We start from the raw sequence: 20361 nt of genomic DNA on the forward strand, positions 1-20361 counted from the left end.
CTCTGTCACAATAGCCCTTTAAGGTGGAGATGAATCGAAGCCAAACTTCAAATTTTAAAAGCACGGATTTGGAGAACCGAACACCCATTTGAGCTGAAAACTTAATCGATTGGTCACCACCAGCTAGTGATCAATCGATTAAGTTTTCAGCCTGAACGGATGTTCGGTTCTCCAGATTCGTGCTCTTGAAAATTTGAGGTTTGGCTTCGATTCATCTTCACCTTAACAATTGCGTCAACAGAGTAATTATTTTTAAATATTTATTTTTCCACTTTATATAATACAGTTAACTCTCCCTTACTCGATATTGTGTATCTCGATATCGAGTTAGAGAACCATAGTGAAAGTTGGTTTTCATGGCTACCTTGATGGTCCCTTGGATCATGTTTGCACTGGTTTTGCGTTCCATAACTCGATACCTCGATACCCTAACTCGATGGTCCCTTCAATATCAAGTTAGGGAGAGTTGACTGTAATTACACTATTGTATAAAGTATGTCATATAAATTACCCATATATTTTTCTTATTTTTATGATTACATTACGTGTGTTTAAGACATGTGCCGATATTCTGTGTTTCTTTGTCTAAAATTTATAGATATAATACATTTTTTTTTTCAACATAAATATTATTCATTCTCCAAAAAAACATTTGTTTAAACTTTTTTGTAGGTTATTCGATTCGAATCAAGATTCATATCAAAGTTCAATAACTTCTTGAAATTAATTCTTCAGAAACTCTAAGGATTTAAAGTCAATTTGAAAATCTGACATGTTCTGTACATTTACGTTGATGTATAAAATTGCTGGAAAGTTTACAATATTAGATCACATCAATAGTTTCAATTTATTTTTTATTCTTCTTGGATATCTAATTAAACATATGGATTTAAAAAAGTTTCTTCAAAATCCAGCATGGAATCATTTGTGGAAAAAAAATAATTAAAAGCGTAATCAATTATTGAATGATAAACACTTCAACATTTAATGTAAAATCTTCTTGTTCATCTGTTTCATTGCATTTTGAAAACAATCTTAACTTCAATTTAAGTCATCCAAAAAACGCCATTCTCTAATGATTAATGTATTTTAAAACATTTCTTGAGACTGGAATAATTTTGTAAAACCTAGAAAAACCTGGAAATATCCTAGTTTTGAGAGACACCCTGTTATCATTCCGCAAACAGATTTACAAAGCATTATCGTTTCATAACTTGCTATTTCCATGAGTCGATGGTCCCTTAGATATCGACTTATGGAGGTAATAATTGTAATACTGCAGTAGGCAGTAAATTATAGAATAACCATGCCGTAAATAATAGAGAAAGTGATAACTTCAAATAAATTATTTGCTCATGTAATTAAAAGCAGCAATCAATAAATGCAATTGAGACTGAAAAGCATGGCCGCAATCAAAATCCATGGGCAGGTAAAGCTGCATCATTAATCCATTTACGGGTTTCTTCTGCATGGTCGAACTCCTTACGTCACTATGAAACAGTAATGGTCATAGGGCGCCATTCGCAAATTACGTAATGCACAAACATTTTTTTTTCATACAGCTGCGAAGGGGGAAAGGGCGTAAAATGTTGATTTTAGCATACGTAATAAATGAATACAGTCTGGGTTACGGGGATAGAGATTAGGAAATCCATAAATAATGAAACATCTGCCATAATTCGAAAAGCGATTGTTACACTACTTATTATTTAGGAAATATTCCCCTATGTTTTCTTGAACTTGCAAAATGATGAATGACAACAATAATCGTTGATAAGGCCTTTTAGAGAAATCTGAAGCCCCGATATTGGCTGTATTTCCGGTCGATTAGTGCCAGTTATCTAACCATTCGTCGGAACAGAGGGATCTTAATAGACAGACACCAGTGTATTCAAAACACATTATCTTGTTTGCTGTGTTTGTGGCCCGATTGCATGGGATACCGGATTGGTGGAGAACACTTCATTTGCCTAGCAACACTATTTTTCACTTTCCATAGCGGCTTGAGATTGATGGATCCAGCAGCAGCAGGTAACGGCAACAGCTGAGAAAAATGATTATGATGGAAAGTGGTTTCCTGCAAATATTTTTTGTTTGTTTCGGCCGTTATGCTATGTCAGTGCGTGAACATTTTACTTTCGATTCTGTTTCAGTGCAATCTCAACGGTTAAAAATTAATAAATGAAGCACACCGGTGGAAAGTGGTTATAGAGCTGCGTAGGGGTCGTTCTTATACCACGTGGGCATAGAACCCTCGATTTTGGATCCCATCCTCGTCGCCCTGGACAAGCGTGAAAATTCCATCAACTCCTGACACCCCCCATTTTCCACTTGGACTTAATTTCAAATAATCGTGTGAAAATACATGAAATTAGTTTATTTTTACAGGAGCCCTTATTTTACACTTCACATCAATTTAAACATTTTTCTTGTATGTCTAGTTTCTTCAGCTTGACACTAATGTATACTTGAGATTGTATACACCTTGGCCAGATAAAATTCAAGAAAAACGTCAAAACATGCCAAAGGTGTATTCAAGATAATTTCGAATCATAAAAATGCAATGAATTCTCGAATGCGCGAAAAATTCAGTGCTAAAAAAGCAAATACAAATTTTATAAAAGGCTACGTTTGATGTTCTAGGAAGGTCATAAATTTATAATAATGCCTAAAAAATTTCCTGTATAGGGAAAGTGTACCAGTTATGGCCATAGTGGTTCCCTATTTGGCCAAATGTACAATTTCCAAAATTTTCTCATTTTTAATATTTTCGAATGTTTCAACATCAAGTTATATCGTATATCTAACTGCTGAAACACACAAAACCTTTTGAAATGTGGAATTACTCAAATTAACACGTATGGCGAAATAGTGAGCCACTATGGCCATAACTGGTACACTTACCCTAGATAGTTTTTTTTATTACAATTTTAAACGATCTGCGCATCAAGCTCCTTATTTTGTTTTCCGATGAGTAATAGGACGCTTTATTAGATTTTGTACACACAGTAGCTGATAAGCAATGTAAGCAACCACGAAAAGTCAATAAGTGTTCAACGAATGATTCTGAGAAGCATACAGACCGCTACCGAGTGTTCATCATCGCATACTATATGCACACCAATAGGGGTTATCGGGACAGTATGACGCTTAAGGAAAACGTAATGTTGGGATGTGCAGCAAAAAAGCGGAAATCGACTTGCATTTTAGGCTGGTTTAAGTCGATATTTTTTTAATCTTTTATTAGGGATACCATCTGCTAGGGCTAAGCAAATCAGGACATTTCATACATTTTAAATAGATCGGCAAATTACTGCGGGTGTGTTGGACACTTACAAAATAAATCAAGACATGTCTCGCTAAATCGGTACAGATGGTAACTCTACCCGATACTCGTATCTGGGTCATTTGGCATAAGGTCATTTAGCATAACGCAATAAGGCAAGAAAAGGATATTAAGAATATTGTTTCATCAAGAACAGGCACCATTTGAAGGATAGGATATAGTTCTGGTTATGCCAAATGGTAATTATGCCAAATGGTCCGCTCCCCTGATACCCCTATCTCTGATTGTGGTGCCGATAACGACGTTATCACCTTTGAGGTTGAGATATAACACTCAATACTGATTGTATTGTTAACTAATTAGTACTTTTCTTCACTTTTTACTCGTTTTAGGCTGATGATAAGTCACTGTTGGCCAGATTCTACCACGCAGATAGAGCGCTAACCGCCGTTGCCAGCGAGTTGGATAGCTTCGATGGTCGGGCAGAACCAGTTAGATGCACTCGGCTAGTTGGACGGTTACGACAAGGACAGGTAAACTAGCATGATTTTGAATAAGATTTTTAAAATAGTAGAATATAACAAGATTAGTGTAAGTTGGTTTTCTAATATCAATTAACTCTACATTTAATAAAATTAAAGAGCTCAATCTTTGATCCGTTTTATTTTTTTCTGTAAACCAGAAATAATCGGAATATGGATGCAAAAATCAGATCAATCCGACGCAAAAATGGCCATTTCCGCGAAAAGGGTTTCAGAGAAATGATTATTTGTTTCTCTTTTTAAATTATGTCAATATGCATATCAAACTTTATGATTTTCAGGACGACATAAAAGCAGTTATTTGCGTAACTTTAGTGCTTTCCCCCCATTTGCTACATGGAAATAGAAAAACAAATTATGGCATGTTGCAGTAGGAAATATTAAACCCCCCTCCCCCATGACCCCTTACATAATCAAAGGTCAATCCCTAACCAGTGTTATTCGGAGGCCTACAAATAATCTAATATCGCTTTCGAAACCATATAATTTGATACTATGTTCTGTGTTGTCCACATCCCCGAGGACGCCCGGAAAGCTGCTACAGGGTGGCCATTGTAACATGAGATCTTGTAAATATCTCGAGGGACATCGTCTTGACGAACTCTAATGGTTGACACCCAAATTTATATGGCTCGGGAGGTGTTCCGATTTGGGCACATCCCTCAGGGTACCTAGAATCTGCTACAGGGTGGCCGATGAACAAGCCGATGTTGTATAAATATTTCAAGAGAGACCTTTTTGAAAAAATAATGAAAGGTTAACACTCATATTGATACGGTCACATTCATGTTTCGTATTGGACATCTTCCCTTGGGGTCAGAGGCGCGTCCACGTTCGAGACCATGGATAGGACCAGTGTTGACCAGACTCATTTCCCCGAAATTCGAATTGTGAATCCATGAACTGTTATAACTGTGCGTTGTATTCCTGAGATGGAGGGGGAAGTGGTTGGGCTTGAGTGTTGCACATGGGATCCGACAGTTTCGATCTCGGTGGGCCGCAATTCAAGTTTCGGTGAAATGATTCGCACTCACTCACTCACTCATTTCATTTCACCGAAACTTGAATTGTGGCTCTCTGGAATCAAAATTGATCGATTTTGTGTGCAGTACTCAAGCTTAACCATCTGCTTTTCTATCTTAGGAGGATAGAGCATGGTTGTAGTAGTTCGTGGCTTCGTAGTTCGCAAAATGTTATTTTCGGGGAAATGAGTCTGAACAACACTGGATAGGATAAACGTGTACACATTGAAGCTAAAAAAATTAACCCTATGGAATCTTAGGCTGGAAATGGAAAGTGACTATATATGAGGGGCTCAAACGCAAAAAGGTGTAAATAACATTTTGGTCGGTTTTGAGTTGGAAATAGTAAAAAAAGTCTTCTGTTTCCAAGCTTTGTAACAATATTTTTAAAGTTTTTTTTTCCAAGCAACAGAAAAAACATAATTCTTAGAATAAAACATTGCTGAAAAAACTCAAAGGAGATTTACTTAAAATTAGGATTTGGTAACTGACACCCCTTTGCTTCTAGCCCGCTCTTTTTTAAGCTAGTCGTTATTACAAGACTAAGAAAGCTGTAGACACTCATTTACAGAATTTAAAATTCTCGTATATTTCCAGGTTTTCCCAGATTGAATACAAATATAAATCCAACAGGAACCACAACATGAGAGTTTGATTTCTCATTTGAACAGACATTTCTCTAAGGAATATTTCTAAGACTATTTTTTCAATTCCTCGTGACATTACGACAATCAGTGATGCATTTTGAACTGTACGCGAGCTAAAAGTGAACTGAACGCGTTCTAATTTTGCACGAGAACCTAGTAAGCATTGAACTCTCGTTCAAGATTCTGCACCTGCTCGAGAACGGAGAACGGAGAAGTGAACGGGCCCACTTCAAAATGCACAACGAAGCTGAAAACCATAAAAACATCAGAACACATTGAATTCATGGCATTACAAATATATGGAACCATTAAAGTTTCCTAACATCTTTGTTAAACTTCCGCATTCAAATATGTCGTTTATCTACCATGAAGACAGTTTTCATTTTACGTTCAGTTTTTAGCTCGTATGGGTTCAAATTTTTGAACTGCTCATTGTTCAAGCCTACTTGATCCCTCGTTCAAAGGTTTGAACTGGAACGCAAACTAAACGCGTTTAAATGCTGCACGGACGACAAGTAATACTGTACATATCTTACTGTAGTTTTCTTTAACATATTACTCCGAAGATCTCTTTAGGGGTTTGTTTAGTGATTTTGAACTTTCTAAGAAATTCTTCCTGGAATTTCGTTTTAGATAAGAATTCAATTTTGAATATATATATATATATATATATATATATATATATATATATATATATATATATATATATATATATATATATATATATATATATATATATATATATATATATATGAATTAATTACAGGAATTACAGAAATTACTACGAAGATTTTATTATGAATACGTCAAAAGATCGTTTCATACGTTTTTCAAGGAAGTCCTAAATTCTCCAGAAATTTGTCCATAGACTTTCCTAGGTTTCCCTCCAACATTACCGTTCTTCAAGAATTAAAAATTCTTTCAGTAATTCTTCCAAATTGATTTGAAAAATTTCCCAAGGATGTCTTTAAAAAAATGTTACAGTAATTCATCCAGGGATGTTTCCAGGTAATCAAGGAAATTTTTCAGAGCTTTTTGGATCTTTGTGAAAATTACTGGAGGTAGCGTTGAATTCCTCTGGTTTGCAAAAAAAGAAATCGTTGAGTTGAGGCTTTGGAAAATTTTACGATCATTGACACACGAGTCATAATTTCATCCAATTTATTCGCCTGCATTCATACAACACGCATGGCAACCATAAACGAAAACAAGATAGACACACACCACCCACTGTTTGGCGCCGAGCACTGTGTGTCAACACTTGTAACATTCGATGACTCACATTCATTCTGATCAAGAAACAGTGGCGAATATTTTTTATTTTCTGAGCTATGTTTGCAACCAAAGAGATGTTCAATGGTCCAATAGATTATAATTAGGTTGTAAAAGCTAATATGAAAGAAAATATGAAAGTTATCACCAATTCTATGCTAAACATAAATTACCCGAATGGCTCGATACTGTTGCAGTCTATGAGAGTTGCTGCTCTTGAACGCTCTCGTGCCACGAACCAGACTAGAGAGTGAATGTTTACATTCATAGGGCTCTCTGAATGCGATGTGCCACGAACTGTTATGGTTCGCAAACTGTTACGCTCTCCGAATATGGTTAAAACGGCTTATTCCGATCAAAATCCAAACACTGCTTCCGAGTGAACCAACGAAATTTCAGACATAGAACAAACATAGAACTAGACAAAAACGATAAATAATTTTCCCCTGAAAAAGGCACAATCCCCGTGGTCAAATGATGGGTTAAAATAAAACTCGTTTGAATCGCTCCAAGACGGCGTAGCCGTGAATTCCTCTACGGTACATTCGATTCCTCCACAAATTGTTCCAAAGATTTTTCAAGAATTATATGATATGGATGTTCCAAAAGCTTCTCAAGAATTACTTCCAGGAATGCTGACGTCAATATGGCCCAGAACATATACAGGGTTGGTCGTAGATTTTTTTCAGAAACCATAGGGGGAGATCCCCCAGTGCCGGACAGCACCCAATACCGGACAAAGTCGAAACATTGAGAAATCATGGTCCAATCAAGATGGTGTAGTAGTAGAAAAGAAAGCTATTGTGTAGACTAATGTTTGCGTAGAATAACACATCCTTGAAATATGCATCCCTTTTTAAAAAAGTAGAAAAGTTTGAAAATCTTTAAAAAATTGACGTATTTTCTTAATTTTGAGCCTATTTAGTAATTATTTTGAATATGAAAAAATACTTTGGATCCCGCAAGCATGATCGAACACAATCCTAATTTGATAGTATGAATGTATTTTGTACCATAATTGAAGTAAATATGGACAAATTACAATTTTGGTTAAGCACCTCCTGTCCCTCAGTTTCGGACAGCTTGATTTGTTATATGATATCTTTGTAATTATTGCATGAGTGTCTCAAAATACTTTCATTTTTCATGGGTTCCGTCGACCATGGTATCAAACATGCAATACAATTGAGAAGAATGAACATTCATAACAACATCGTAAAATGTGCTATTTTTCATCATATATGAAAGAGGTTTTTGATAGGCATCTTGCAAACTAAGAAAAACTCAAATTATTTTTGTAAATGTTGCAATTACATTGAATTGGTAATTATAAACTATTTCTATAGTGTACACATTCAATGATGTTCAAATTTACAGAATTCGAGGCATTTCCAGATCGTGTCCGGTATTGGGTGCCACCTTTCAAGATCGATCAATTTGGTACTAAAATACATCATCAAAACTCAATGTCAAAATTCATATTTATATTTTCAAATTTATTTTTGTACACTATAAAAATGATAATATTTATCATAAATGGGTAACACAATATTTTTCGAATTATGAATTTAGTGGCTTAAGTGTCCGGTACTGGGGGATCTCCCCCTACATTGATTCATTCAGAAAAATGCCATAGAGGATTGCTCCATTAGTTTGTCTAACGGTGAAAGAAGTTTCTTTTAACAATTTGTACAGTTAGCTGACCGTCGGACGGTCGGACACTCTCTTTTTGAAATTATTTGCAGCATAAATATTGATCTGAGCCATTTTGTGTCTTCAGCACTTTTATTAACCAATATTTTCTCTACAACCAGGCATGCATATTTTTTGGAACAACATCAACAATAACAGGATATACAATAATATATATCAAAAAAGTCCGAACAAATATTCGCAAGGTACAAAACATTTGCTATGTAAACATTGTTTAAATAATTGGCATATCGTGCAAACTTGTTGGGAGCACAACAAAACTATCGACCGGTCATGTTTCATAGACATTTTGATAAATTTGTGTTGAAAGTTGTTGTTTTGTAAAAATAATTGATCAAAGGTAATGATTTTACTACTCTTATTTTATTTCAAAGTTCTGATTTGTACATTTTACAACACAGAAAAAGGAACGAAAGATTCAAAATAGTGTATGACTATACAAAATATATATTTCTTACATATAAACAGTAAACTTACAACAAAATCTTAAAAAAAAATATTTTTGGCCATATTTTACATGGATTTGCAGTGCAAAGCAATTGCAGCATTCATCTGCTACAAATGAACTGCTCTTATGCAATCTCAAAACTATTGAGAACCAAAGTGTTTCTAGCATTAGCAAAATTTTAATTGTTTTACGATCTTGCGAAAAAATATTCTTAAACTTCAAAAATTGCGCTTTAAATAAAAATTATGTTTAATTACAGGAATAAATGAAATCCTTCTACATATCAATCATATACATAACATTGAGAATCATAGCGAATGTTTTTGTACAAAACTAGTTAATCATCGCAGTACTTGGTACTAACATCATTCTTTTTTATCCTCTCAAACAGCCAAGCATTCATAGCTGACAGCTCTATTTAAAAGGAAATAAACTTTAAGTTACAAACTAAAAATATGAATCAGTGGCGATTCCCTAACCTCAAATCTACCTGTTCCACGAATAGAAATCCTTGAATTTCAGCAACAATTGTGCATGTAAAGAGTACAGATTTGTTAGAAAGGACTATTTCAATAATAAACTTTTTGATTTTTAATCTAAATTTCTCGAAATAGTCATTTTTAGAGCCGTAGAACAGGTAGAAAGTGAGGTTTCGGGTCGCCACTGATATGAATAGCATGTTTCGCAGAAAAGTGTTAAGAATGCTTAAAAATTTGCGAAATTATGTTTATCGATGAAAAAACGTTTTGTAACATCATAATGTACAATAATCTATAGAATAGTTTGAAATTTGTGAGAAAAAAATCATTTTTTTTTTATCAAATCTCATTGATTTTTAAAAGTGTCCAAAGTAGCCCCTTCTTTGTTTTAAAGGACACATATTTTTCGCTATTCAACCAACTTTTTTGTTTTGCACATATGCTACGAACATATACAACTTAGATATATGCAAGAATTATTGAAATCTATCCATAATTTTAAGAGCTACAAATCCTCAAAGTTGAACAATGTGGAAATAATGTCAAAAGAATGGATGTATTTTAATATGTTTTCCCTTTGATGCGGACTGGAAATGCTCAAAACTCTACTGCACATAAACCCCTACAATGAAATAATGAAAACACACTTTGCTCTACATTTTAGGACCGCGTTCTGGCGATTACCAATCAAATTATGGACGAGCTTCTGGGTGACGATCGGGCGCCGCGAGCTTTCCGCGCCAAATTTCCAGAGGAGGTTCTACAGGAAAGTTTGGCTGGACAGTTATGGTTTGGTGCAGAATGTCTCGCGGCCGGATCATCTATCATGAATCGTGAAGTGGAGAGTGGGGTAATGCGACCACTAGCAAAAGCCGTTACGAAAAGTTTGGACAATGTTCGAAACTTGCTGCGAGAGCAATGCCTTCGGAACAACACACCCAACAGTTTGACACTGCGGTTGGATATAAACGATGCCGCGACGGAACAGTTGTATGAAAGTTTGAAAATCTTCGATCGCTTGTTTGCGGAATTTGAATTGCTATACGTCAGTGCAATGGTACAAGTCAAATCGAAGCAGGAGTACGAGATGCAGGAGCTCATATGTGTGCTTTTTTCCGAAACATTGCAACGGGCTCTTAAAATTGGACTTCTTGAACAGGAACAGGTGGATTCGTATGACCCGGCGTTGATGTTTTCCATTCCACGGTTAGCAATCGTCGCCGGGTTAGTTATATTCAAGGACGGACCCCTAAACATGGATCAACCAGCAGATAACATTTCAGAAATGTTTCGACCATTTCGAAAGCTATTGATCAAAATGCGAGATCTTCTTCGGACGCTGACCAAGCATGAGCTCTATCAGTTGGAAAAGCTGTTGTGCACCAACGAGGAAATTAGTCTGAAGGAAGAATTAATCTGTGATGCAAACGAAAATGATAGCAGCGATGTCTTGCCACAGGAAGACCACGTTGTTATCGTTACAACCAATGTTAATACTAGTAATAATAGTGATAATAGTGATAGCCGTGTAGACGATTCTCCAAACGATGAACTGCGGCATGAATCGGAAACTCGGGACAATCGGAACAGTAGTTTTTATAGTAACCGTATTATAGATAGTAATCGATTACATGCGGACGTGGAGGATGATGTATCCGAAAATGACGACGATGATGATCCTAGTAATGTATTGAAAGACAGTCTAGTGACGACAGATTGTGCATCAGGATATTTGATTCCAAATACAAACTTCGGTAACCTACTGCAGACGAATGAAGCGCCCTTAACCGATAGTTTTATCGCAACGGACGAAGAGCTGAAGCTGGGAACCTCTTCAAATGCTCGGATAGAACAGATATTGTCAGAGACTAACCAGAAACTTGCGGATTCTGGACTTGGCACTGCCAACCCAAGCGTAGATAACTCTCCAGAATTAGATACGGAACGGCCGATTACAAGTCGTAGTGCATGCGAATCTTCAGAAGAAGGAGAAATAGACGAATATGATAACGAGGAAGATGACGAGGATAGTGATAACAATCTATCGAATCAACAATTAATGGACCCTGGTTCCAGTGCTGGCACATCACAATCTGCTGGAAAGCCATATCGTACTCACAAACAGCAGCACCATCACCGACATCGTCGATCTAGTGGAAGTATTATGTCGGCTACATCGAGCCGAAAATATAACTCAAAACATCATAAGGCGAGTGCATCTGCTTCAGTCATCGTACCTAGTAATCAAGGCACCTCATCTAAGACATACTCCAACTGTGATACATCACCGTCGTCTGGCAATCAAAGTGAATGCAGCAGTACTAGTAGCACAACCGGTGAATCCTCACAGGACGTGGCCATGGCCATTAGAGCAGCCGGAAGGATTAAATTCAAGTAAGTGATTTTTGCAGTGTTTTATTTTAACCCATTAGGGGCATTAGGGCCATTTTTGAGGTCACACATGGAAGGCTAAGTGGGGCCCAGATAGCCGTAGCGGTAAACGCGCAGCTATTCAGCAAGACCATGCTGAGGGTCGTAGGTTCGAATCCCACCGGTCGAGGATCTTTTCGGGTTGGAAATGTTCTCGACTTCCCAGGGCATAGAGTATCATCGTACCTGCCACACGATATACGCATGCAAAAATGGTCATTGGCATAGTAAGCTCTCAGTTAATAACTGTGGAAGTGCTCATAAGAACACTAAGCTGAGAAGCAGGCTCTGTTCCAGTGGGAACGTAACGCCAGAGAGAGAGAGAGAGAGATGGAAGGCTAAATAGTCTGATCTAATATGTCCTTTTGCGTTTAGGAATAATTTTGCTTTGATTGTAATAGTAGTTTACGCAACAAGTTGTATAATGATGATTTTGACACAACGAGTCTTCATTTATGCAAAGAGGCTTGCCGAGTTGGATAATTACGACGAGTGCTGTAAAAATCGAGTTTTGCAACGAGTTACGTATACAATGTTTTCCTTACCACTTGAGGGTATCAGAGATCATATCAAGATGAATTCACTATTATTGTGTCAAAATACAAGTTTGTTGGCATTTTTTACATCTGTGTACTAGATTGCAACCCTTTCAAGCGTCCTGATGTGTTAACTCGGGTAGAGGAGAATAGCAAAAGAATAACAAAATTTCCTATTAAAATAGAATGTTTGAATAGCAAAATTTGTTCTTTGTTTGTTTGAAATAAGAGATAAAATAACAAAAATAATAACTAAGTTTGTATGGCATAAAAACTAAATAATAACATATTTTGCCATTGTAATAACAAAATAATAGCAAAAATATAGGCAACCGTGAATAACAAAATATGTTATTATTTAGATATTGATAACAAAATAATAACTTAATAAGCTATTAAAAAGTAGATCAAAATAATGGTGATTTTAGTTCTTTGACTTCAATATCTTAATTTAGCATGATTGAAAAATAAAATTTTTGCTTCCCTGCTAAAAACGTTTGCTTTTTGAATCTTCAATGAATATCAAACGAATAGTAAAATGAGCTATTATGGCAAAATATGATGTTGGTTTGTTCTCATGAATTATTTAAAAAAAAATGTTTTAAAATATCAAAATAATAACATAATTTACTGTTTACTGGCGATGTTTGTTATTCTTTAGATATTTAATGTTTTTTAGTATTTTTGCACAAATAACAAATTTTACCATGATAGTATATTTTGTTATTGGTTAGTTATTACATGACTTTCAAGTATAACATTCCAATGACAAATTTTGCTATGATTGTATGTTTTGCTATTGATGAGATATTTATGTCATATATTAATAACATAATAATGGTTAAACTAGATATGATTGCAAAATTTGTTCTTATTCTACCATTATTTTGTTATTCACCTCTACCCGGGAAAGTGGTAACAAACTGGCATCTTGTCACCTTTATTCACTGAAGAGAGGATTGACGAAGTGAAATCGATAATGTTACTTACTCCCTTATTCTAGCATACGCTTGAAATGTTGTTTTAACAATATTCACGTAGTAATGTTGATTTTTTAGTTTGAAATTTGTGTTCGTCATATAAATTTATTGTTGTTCATTAGAATTCGAAATAATTGAAAAACATTGATAAAAATGTCACAAACAAAGGGTGCACATTAGACTGATGCAAATTTTGATGTTTTTGCTCCCAAAGGCAATTATGATTAAAATCATTGTCCCGGTGTCAACTATGATTCAATCATTCTCCTAAAATTTGAAGTGATTTAGAAGAAATTTGATTGTACATACGTTATTTGAAGTTTCTATGCAATTTACTATGGAAAAGACAACCCTTTTGTGTTCAGTCCTCTAACTGCTTGTCATAACAATCTATGGAAAAGAGAACAAACTCTTCTCATGTGAAATTTTCCCAGCTTCAACTTTGACGAAGGGCAAATTTTGATGGGGCGTAAGGATAATTTGTTATTATTAGCATAGCATAGACTGACTGTACATGTCAATGCCTGCTACTCCGTGATTAATCGGAACTGGTAAGAATTGCACTACGATCCAAATGAATAAGAGATGAGAGTTTCCGCTTATTCTCGAAGTGCAATTTTAGCAGATCTAATATCATTGATCAATAACGGCGCCGGCCAACTCCTTACCGTCAGTTGGGATGGGGAAGGAATGTTAGGGTGTAATGATTGTTGCTTCTAGAGACCGAGAATACCTCTGCATCTCAACAAAAAACCACGGGAAGGATGTTTAATTGTGAGGGAGGAAAAGATCTGGGAGTCACCATTTATCAGTGATACGATCCATGAAACTTAAAGCTAGTTTTGCATTTTGTCTCGAGAAATGTTTGGTAGAAGGTTTAAAAAATACGTCAACATCCGTTAAGTCGAACCATTCAAAAGATGTTTTTAGTTACGGCGACAAAAGAAAAAATATTTGTATATATTTTAAATGAAACATGAATGATGCCGACACTTGTAGTGACGAACCATACATAGTTTGTTTGAAAATTACATAAAATTAACGCTGTCGCGAAAAAATGCGTCATTATAAGCATGAAACGAGCTCACCAGTTGGTAATCCATCCTCGACTGAACACGGATATCTTTTCGCACTCACACAACGCGAATCGTAAAACTTCTCGGCGTCCCGAAAACGAATCGTCTTGCTTTGGCTTTCCGAAGCACCGCCCAGCAAACGAGCGAATCGAAAAACAAAAACGAACTCCCGGCGTCCCGAAAACGAACCGTCTTGCTTGGGCTCTCCGAAGCACTCCGTTAGGATAATTTGTTATTATTGCTAACAAAGTCTAAACAATGCTGAGATCATCAATCAATTACTTTCAGAGCAACACTGCTTTTTTTGCTGTAGAACATAATAGCCTGGATTACTTTGATCTATCCTCTTCGCCAGGGGCTCCAATGTTGCCTGTCGAACAGTTGGTGAAGCATGCTGCATGTAAACCCACTTTATGATGATGAATAACAATTCATCCTGACGTCCAATCGAAATGTGGTCTTCGACAAAGTTGTTGAAAGATTTAACACGAGAAGAATTTGTTCACTTTTTCATAAAATATTATAACGAAGAGATTGAGGACTGAACACAAAAGGTTGACGTTTGCCATACTAATCTCCATATAAACTTCAAATTTCTTCCGAATTATTCAAAATTTTGGGAGGATGCTATTTATCATAATAAAAATCGTTTAAACAGGGGTGCCAACATTTCGAAATTTGCATCACTTTAATGTACCTTGCTATTTAAAAAAGGAAGCCACATGCTGTACATGTCGTGTAGGGGAACTGGGGGTAAAATGAACACCCTAAGCAATTTTCATGTTTTCTTGCTTATGAAGCTGTCAGATTCTTTTTCAATTGCTTAGAATCGAAGAAGGATGTTTATGCAATGTAAATAGTTGAAAACTTGTGATGGAATTAGAATTTTATCAACATTATTATAATTTTGAAAATTTCTTTCCACAGAGTCAATGTTCCAAACATGTGGGTAAAATGAACATGTAACGGGGGTAATATGAACATATACTTGGGGGTAAAATGAACATACAATGGGGGTAATATGAACATATACTGGGGGTTAAATGAACATGTAGTGGGGGTAAAATGAACACCTTTGAAATCGAACGGGTTGCGGCATGATGTTCGGCATCTGGTGCATGTTCAATGCATATCTCATGGACAATCCGGAATCGATGGAACGTTTAGCCGCGACCATTTGGATGGCTGTCCATGTATGTCTTTGTATTTTCTCCGGAAAACTCTCGCCATCTGAAATAAAATCTAGTAGTATTCACCCTGCAATGGTGTTCATATTACCCCCATCTTGAGTGGTTCATTTTACCCCCAAAGAATCAACATCTTCAAATAATTTGTTCTACGAAATTAGAACATAATAATACTTTCAATTTCCGTCTACTTATCATAAATACTTTAAAGATATGATGTGCTACGCAGTTAAATAGATGTTTGATGGTTTTAGTCATAAAAACCTTAAATTCCAGGAGTGAAAATTTACATCACATGAGAAAACGGAGAGGCGTACTTTGTTTTTGTTTACTTTTCCAGCTTGTGACAGTTCTAGATCGCGCTAGAGTTGTCGAAATAGTTCCTTAGTCTGAGGATTCAGGATGGTGCAATGTTTTGCATAGATATATATCAGGTATCAGAAGGCCGGCTCCAAAGGCACGTTCCCCACCAGTTGGGAGATTTGTGCCATATTTGAGCCTATTTCATCATCTACCCGATGGGAGAGGAAAGGGAAGGGACACTGCAAACGCATGAGCGTAAAGAGAGCCTATAGCTCATTACCACAGCGGGTTAAGAATAACAGAATGTCCTGAAGATTCAGGCTTCTGAATTCAGTTTCACTTAATAAGTGTTTACCAAGTAATTGGAATCGCATTTGCGAAAAAACTGGACAGTTGCATATCAGGTGATACGAAGATCCATAATCGGAGTCACAACTATCACACACAAATGAGTCAGCACGCTGAATATTTGCCATGTGATAGTTGAGTCGGCAGTGGCCTGTCAACGCTCTGACCAAGAGACTGCAATTCTGCTTTGACAGATTTGTTAAATACTTCGCCACCCTTGGAGATGGCTCAGTAATGTACAATTTTGTTTGACGACATGACTCCAAACTATTCCAATATTGCTTGTGCTGAGTTGCCGCCCAAGCACTTCGAAATTGGAATAGCCGGCTTAGGGCCAATGAAGTCATGCGATGCTCCATCGCGAGCTAACTCATCAGCCAATTCATTTCCAGCGATGGAAGAATGGCCAGGTACCCATACAAGGTTTACAGAGTTGACTGAATTCAGTTCCTCAATTTGAGTTCGAAATGCGATAACAAGCTTCGACCTTGAGTTGGCCGAAGCGAGAGCTTTTATAGCAGCTTGACTATCTGAACAGAAGTATATGACTTTACCCATTACGCGCTGTTGAAGTGCTGATTGCACTCCACACATAAGAGCAAATATTTCCGCCTGAAAAACGGTGCAGTTTCTACCAAGTGAGTAAAACTGATTCAGCCTTAGCTCACGAGAATATACTCCTGCACCAGCTCTACCTTCAAGAAGGGAGCCATCAGTGTAACATACTATATTGTTTGATATACTTCTTTCCAAATAGCCAGACGTCCACTCTTCCCGTGAAGGGAATTGTGTGGTAAATGTCCTGTAAGGAAAGTGGCAAGCAATTGTGAGATCACTTGGAGCAAGGACAATTTTGTCCCAATTCACCAAAAGTGGAAACAACGAAGTGTGTGTAGGGTTGTCCAACATTTCGCGGTAAACCATTCCGCGGTCAACCATTTCGCGGTGTACCATTTCGCGGTTTGTATCATTTTGCGGTTTACCGTCTTGCAGTTAGTACCATTTCGCGGTATGTCGTTTCGCGGTCCATACCATTTCGCGGTGTGGTTTTTCCTACGAGTTGCACTGAAAATTGTTGGCATTATCACTTATAATATTTTCATCGGTGATTTACCCTTCTTTTGAACACAGGCAGCCCCTCAAATTGCTCTGTTAGGATAGATGAAACTTCTCGGTCCAAACCGCGAAACAGTACATCGCGAAATGGTACTGACCGCGAATTGACATGCCGCCAAATGGTACTAACTGCGAAATGTCGTACCGCGAAATGACAAACCGCGAAATGGTATACCGCGAAGTGGATTACCGCAAAATGTTATACAATCGTGTGTAGATCTACGATTCACTGGATTTTTCTCCAGTAGATCCAGTGAGCGCAGTTCTGCTAGTATAAATTACCTACGTAAGTGTTTAAAGTTTTCAATTAAATATTTGTTCTATAAGTGAACATGTGAGCCACAATTCGATTCGGTATTTGTGTTTTACGCACTTAAACAGGAAAGCTTACTATGATGTCTTCATGACATCAATGAACCTTATCCCATATATACTGTTTCCGCGATTCCAATTAGCGTCCCTCATGGAAGGATAGGTGCGTAAGTGTAATTGGGAGGCTCAATTTTTTTGTTCAATTAGCCTTAATCATGCGGTTTTAGGGCCGGGCCCTTTTTTCCCATAGTAGTTCCAGGCTTCATTGATTTTTGACGAAATGGAGATAAATACTATGCAATAGTTACTCAAATATGATTCCACACTAAGCAGATTAATATAAAATTCAACTCGCCGTTTTAATATTAAAACTATTGATAAACAATCAATTTACTTTTGAAAACAACTTTTTTTGTCGAAAAATTTAGCCCATATGCTACTTTGTTTGTTCAAGTACTTTTTTTAAACTTTTGAGAATATGCTTCTGTTCTTTGCTAGACAGCCTCTTATTCAATATCGATTAATTTTCTATGTAAAGTTTTTAACGTTTGCTATCTTTTTTCCAGAACTACTGAAAACCTTCTGCATAGACTCTTTGTCTGTATAGCAGGAGTCGCCGATCAATTACAAACCAATTTTGCTGCCGACCTACGCCAAATGCTAAAAAGTGTGTTCATTATAAATTCATCACCTCCGGAACCGGAAGAGCCACCAGAGTTAGCACCGACGTCAAGTGATAAACCAAAGGAACCAGACCCAACGGATTTGTTTGAATTTCGTGCTAGCGAACAGGATGTAATAACTCCCGGTCAAAACAGTGGAGGGTCGAGTCAAAGCATTTATTCAGCAGAGGAAGTAAATCCAGAAGATCCGCATGACTCTGTTTTTGGATCTCCGGGCACTTCTCCCATACGAGCTTCTTCTGCTCCGCGCACTATGATGACTACTGCAGAGAGTGGAGGTGTGACAGTTAATGTTTCTGTTTCGGTTGTTACCGGTGGTGGCTCTAGCTCCAGTAGGAATGTCCAAGAACGAAGTGTTAGTTTAAGTGAAACGTCGATTGTGGTCGAAAACAATGGTGGAGCCACAGATTCCAATTTACGTGATAGCCACCGAAGACACAGTGCAATTGGGTCCAAAGGCGAGTACGGACGAAGTCGATCTAGTCCGAACAGTCCAGTGAATGGAACATCTGCTGAAGAACGCCGCATGCCGGAGGCACCTCCCCGTTGGATTCCAGATGGAGATGCGCCACGTTGCATGGCGTGTGCCTCTTCATTTACACCATTCAGGAGGCGACATCACTGTCGGAATTGTGGTGGGGTTTTCTGTGGCGTATGCTCGAGCGCCTCTGCACCACTTCCCAAATACGGATTGACTAAGGCGGTGCGGGTTTGTCGAGATTGTTATGTTCGTGAAGTGGGGACCTAGAGATTAGCAGCGCTGAAAAAACTCAATTCTTTTTAGTTAACTATTGTTGAATTTTTCACGTGACGAGTTCTTTTCTTACTGTGAGGTATTTGTTTTTACTAAAATGTAACATGTCTGTTTTATTTGTATTTTACAAAACATAAGACGAAGTAAAATTATCAAATCATGTTTTTACTGAAATTTACGCATCTCTTTTCAAAGCTATCCAATTTTTTTTCTGAAGGATTTGTATAAACCAGAGTACCCGATTCTTTTTATCAGTGGTAATCACAAGAATGCTTTATTTAAAAAAAAGGTGACCGGGATCATATTGCCCAAAGAAAACTCAAAAAAAAAAAAATCATTGCAAAAACTAAAAAGAAAATGTACTTCTATTTACATTGATTTAACTTATTCTTTAAAGTTTTCGCTTACATATTTTTTTGGTTTTATTTTTTGATTATGTAAAATATAAGATGTTCTACACTTAAAACAAATAGCTTCTGTTGCAATTATAACCGTTTGTGAAGGTGACAAATGTTAGATTGTAAGATTAGCTTTGATTGTGTTTTTTACGGTCCCTCTACAAAGTCCTGACTGAAAATTGAAACCCATCTTGTATCGTTTGTTCAAATTTTTCCAATCAGCTCTGAATTCATCGATCATTAATCGTAGAAAATGTGAAAAATTCAGGAAACATTTGTGAAAACCTATGCAAAACGAATCTGGTATGCTTGTAACTTGCTTTACAGTCAAACCTCCATGAGTCGATATCTGAAAGGACCATCGACTCATGGAAATATCGAGGCGTGGAAACAAATGCCTTGGAAAACTGTTTGAGGGGATGGTCATAGTAACCATGAAATTTTGCTTTCAGTATGGTTCCATGAGTCGATATCGAGTCATGGAACATCGAGTCATGGAGGTTTCACTGTACTACGAACTTCGTAAGAATTGCATAATTAATGTGTTCACTTGAATATTTCCAGTTTACATTATGACCATCACAACTATTCGAATACATTTGACAATACAATTAAACCTCCATGAGTCGATGTTCCAAGACTGGAGATCGGCTCATGGAACCATACTAGAAGCGAAATATCATGGTCCCTCGAAACAACTTTCCAAACGATTCCTGTTCCATGAATCGATATTTCCATGAATAGATGGTCCCTTCAATATCTACTCATGAAGGTTTGATTATAGTATCTAATACGTATATACACTTGCAAAAGTTTGAGTACTAATTCT

The 20361-nt window shown here is 36.8% G+C and overlaps 1 protein-coding gene across 5 annotated transcripts in view; it reads left to right on the forward strand.

Annotated features, from left to right (window-relative positions):
- The window catches only part of LOC5566202 (lateral signaling target protein 2 homolog), a 62345-nt gene extending 42212 nt beyond the window's left edge, over positions 1–20133 (forward strand). For all 5 annotated transcript variants that reach the window (XM_021854528.1, XM_021854535.1, XM_021854549.1 and 2 more), the window contains 3 exons: positions 3679–3819; positions 10074–11803; positions 18264–20133. In XM_021854528.1, coding sequence (XP_021710220.1) covers positions 3679–3819; positions 10074–11803; positions 18264–19128 — 2736 coding nt within the window. In that variant the 3' untranslated portion in view covers positions 19129–20133. The remainder of the gene's footprint in view (positions 1–3678; positions 3820–10073; positions 11804–18263) is intronic.
- Positions 20134–20361: the final 228 nt, after the last annotated feature.

This window comes from Aedes aegypti, chromosome 1 (genome assembly GCF_002204515.2).
Source record: "Aedes aegypti strain LVP_AGWG chromosome 1, AaegL5.0 Primary Assembly, whole genome shotgun sequence".
Lineage (NCBI taxonomy): Eukaryota > Metazoa > Arthropoda > Insecta > Diptera > Culicidae > Aedes > Aedes aegypti.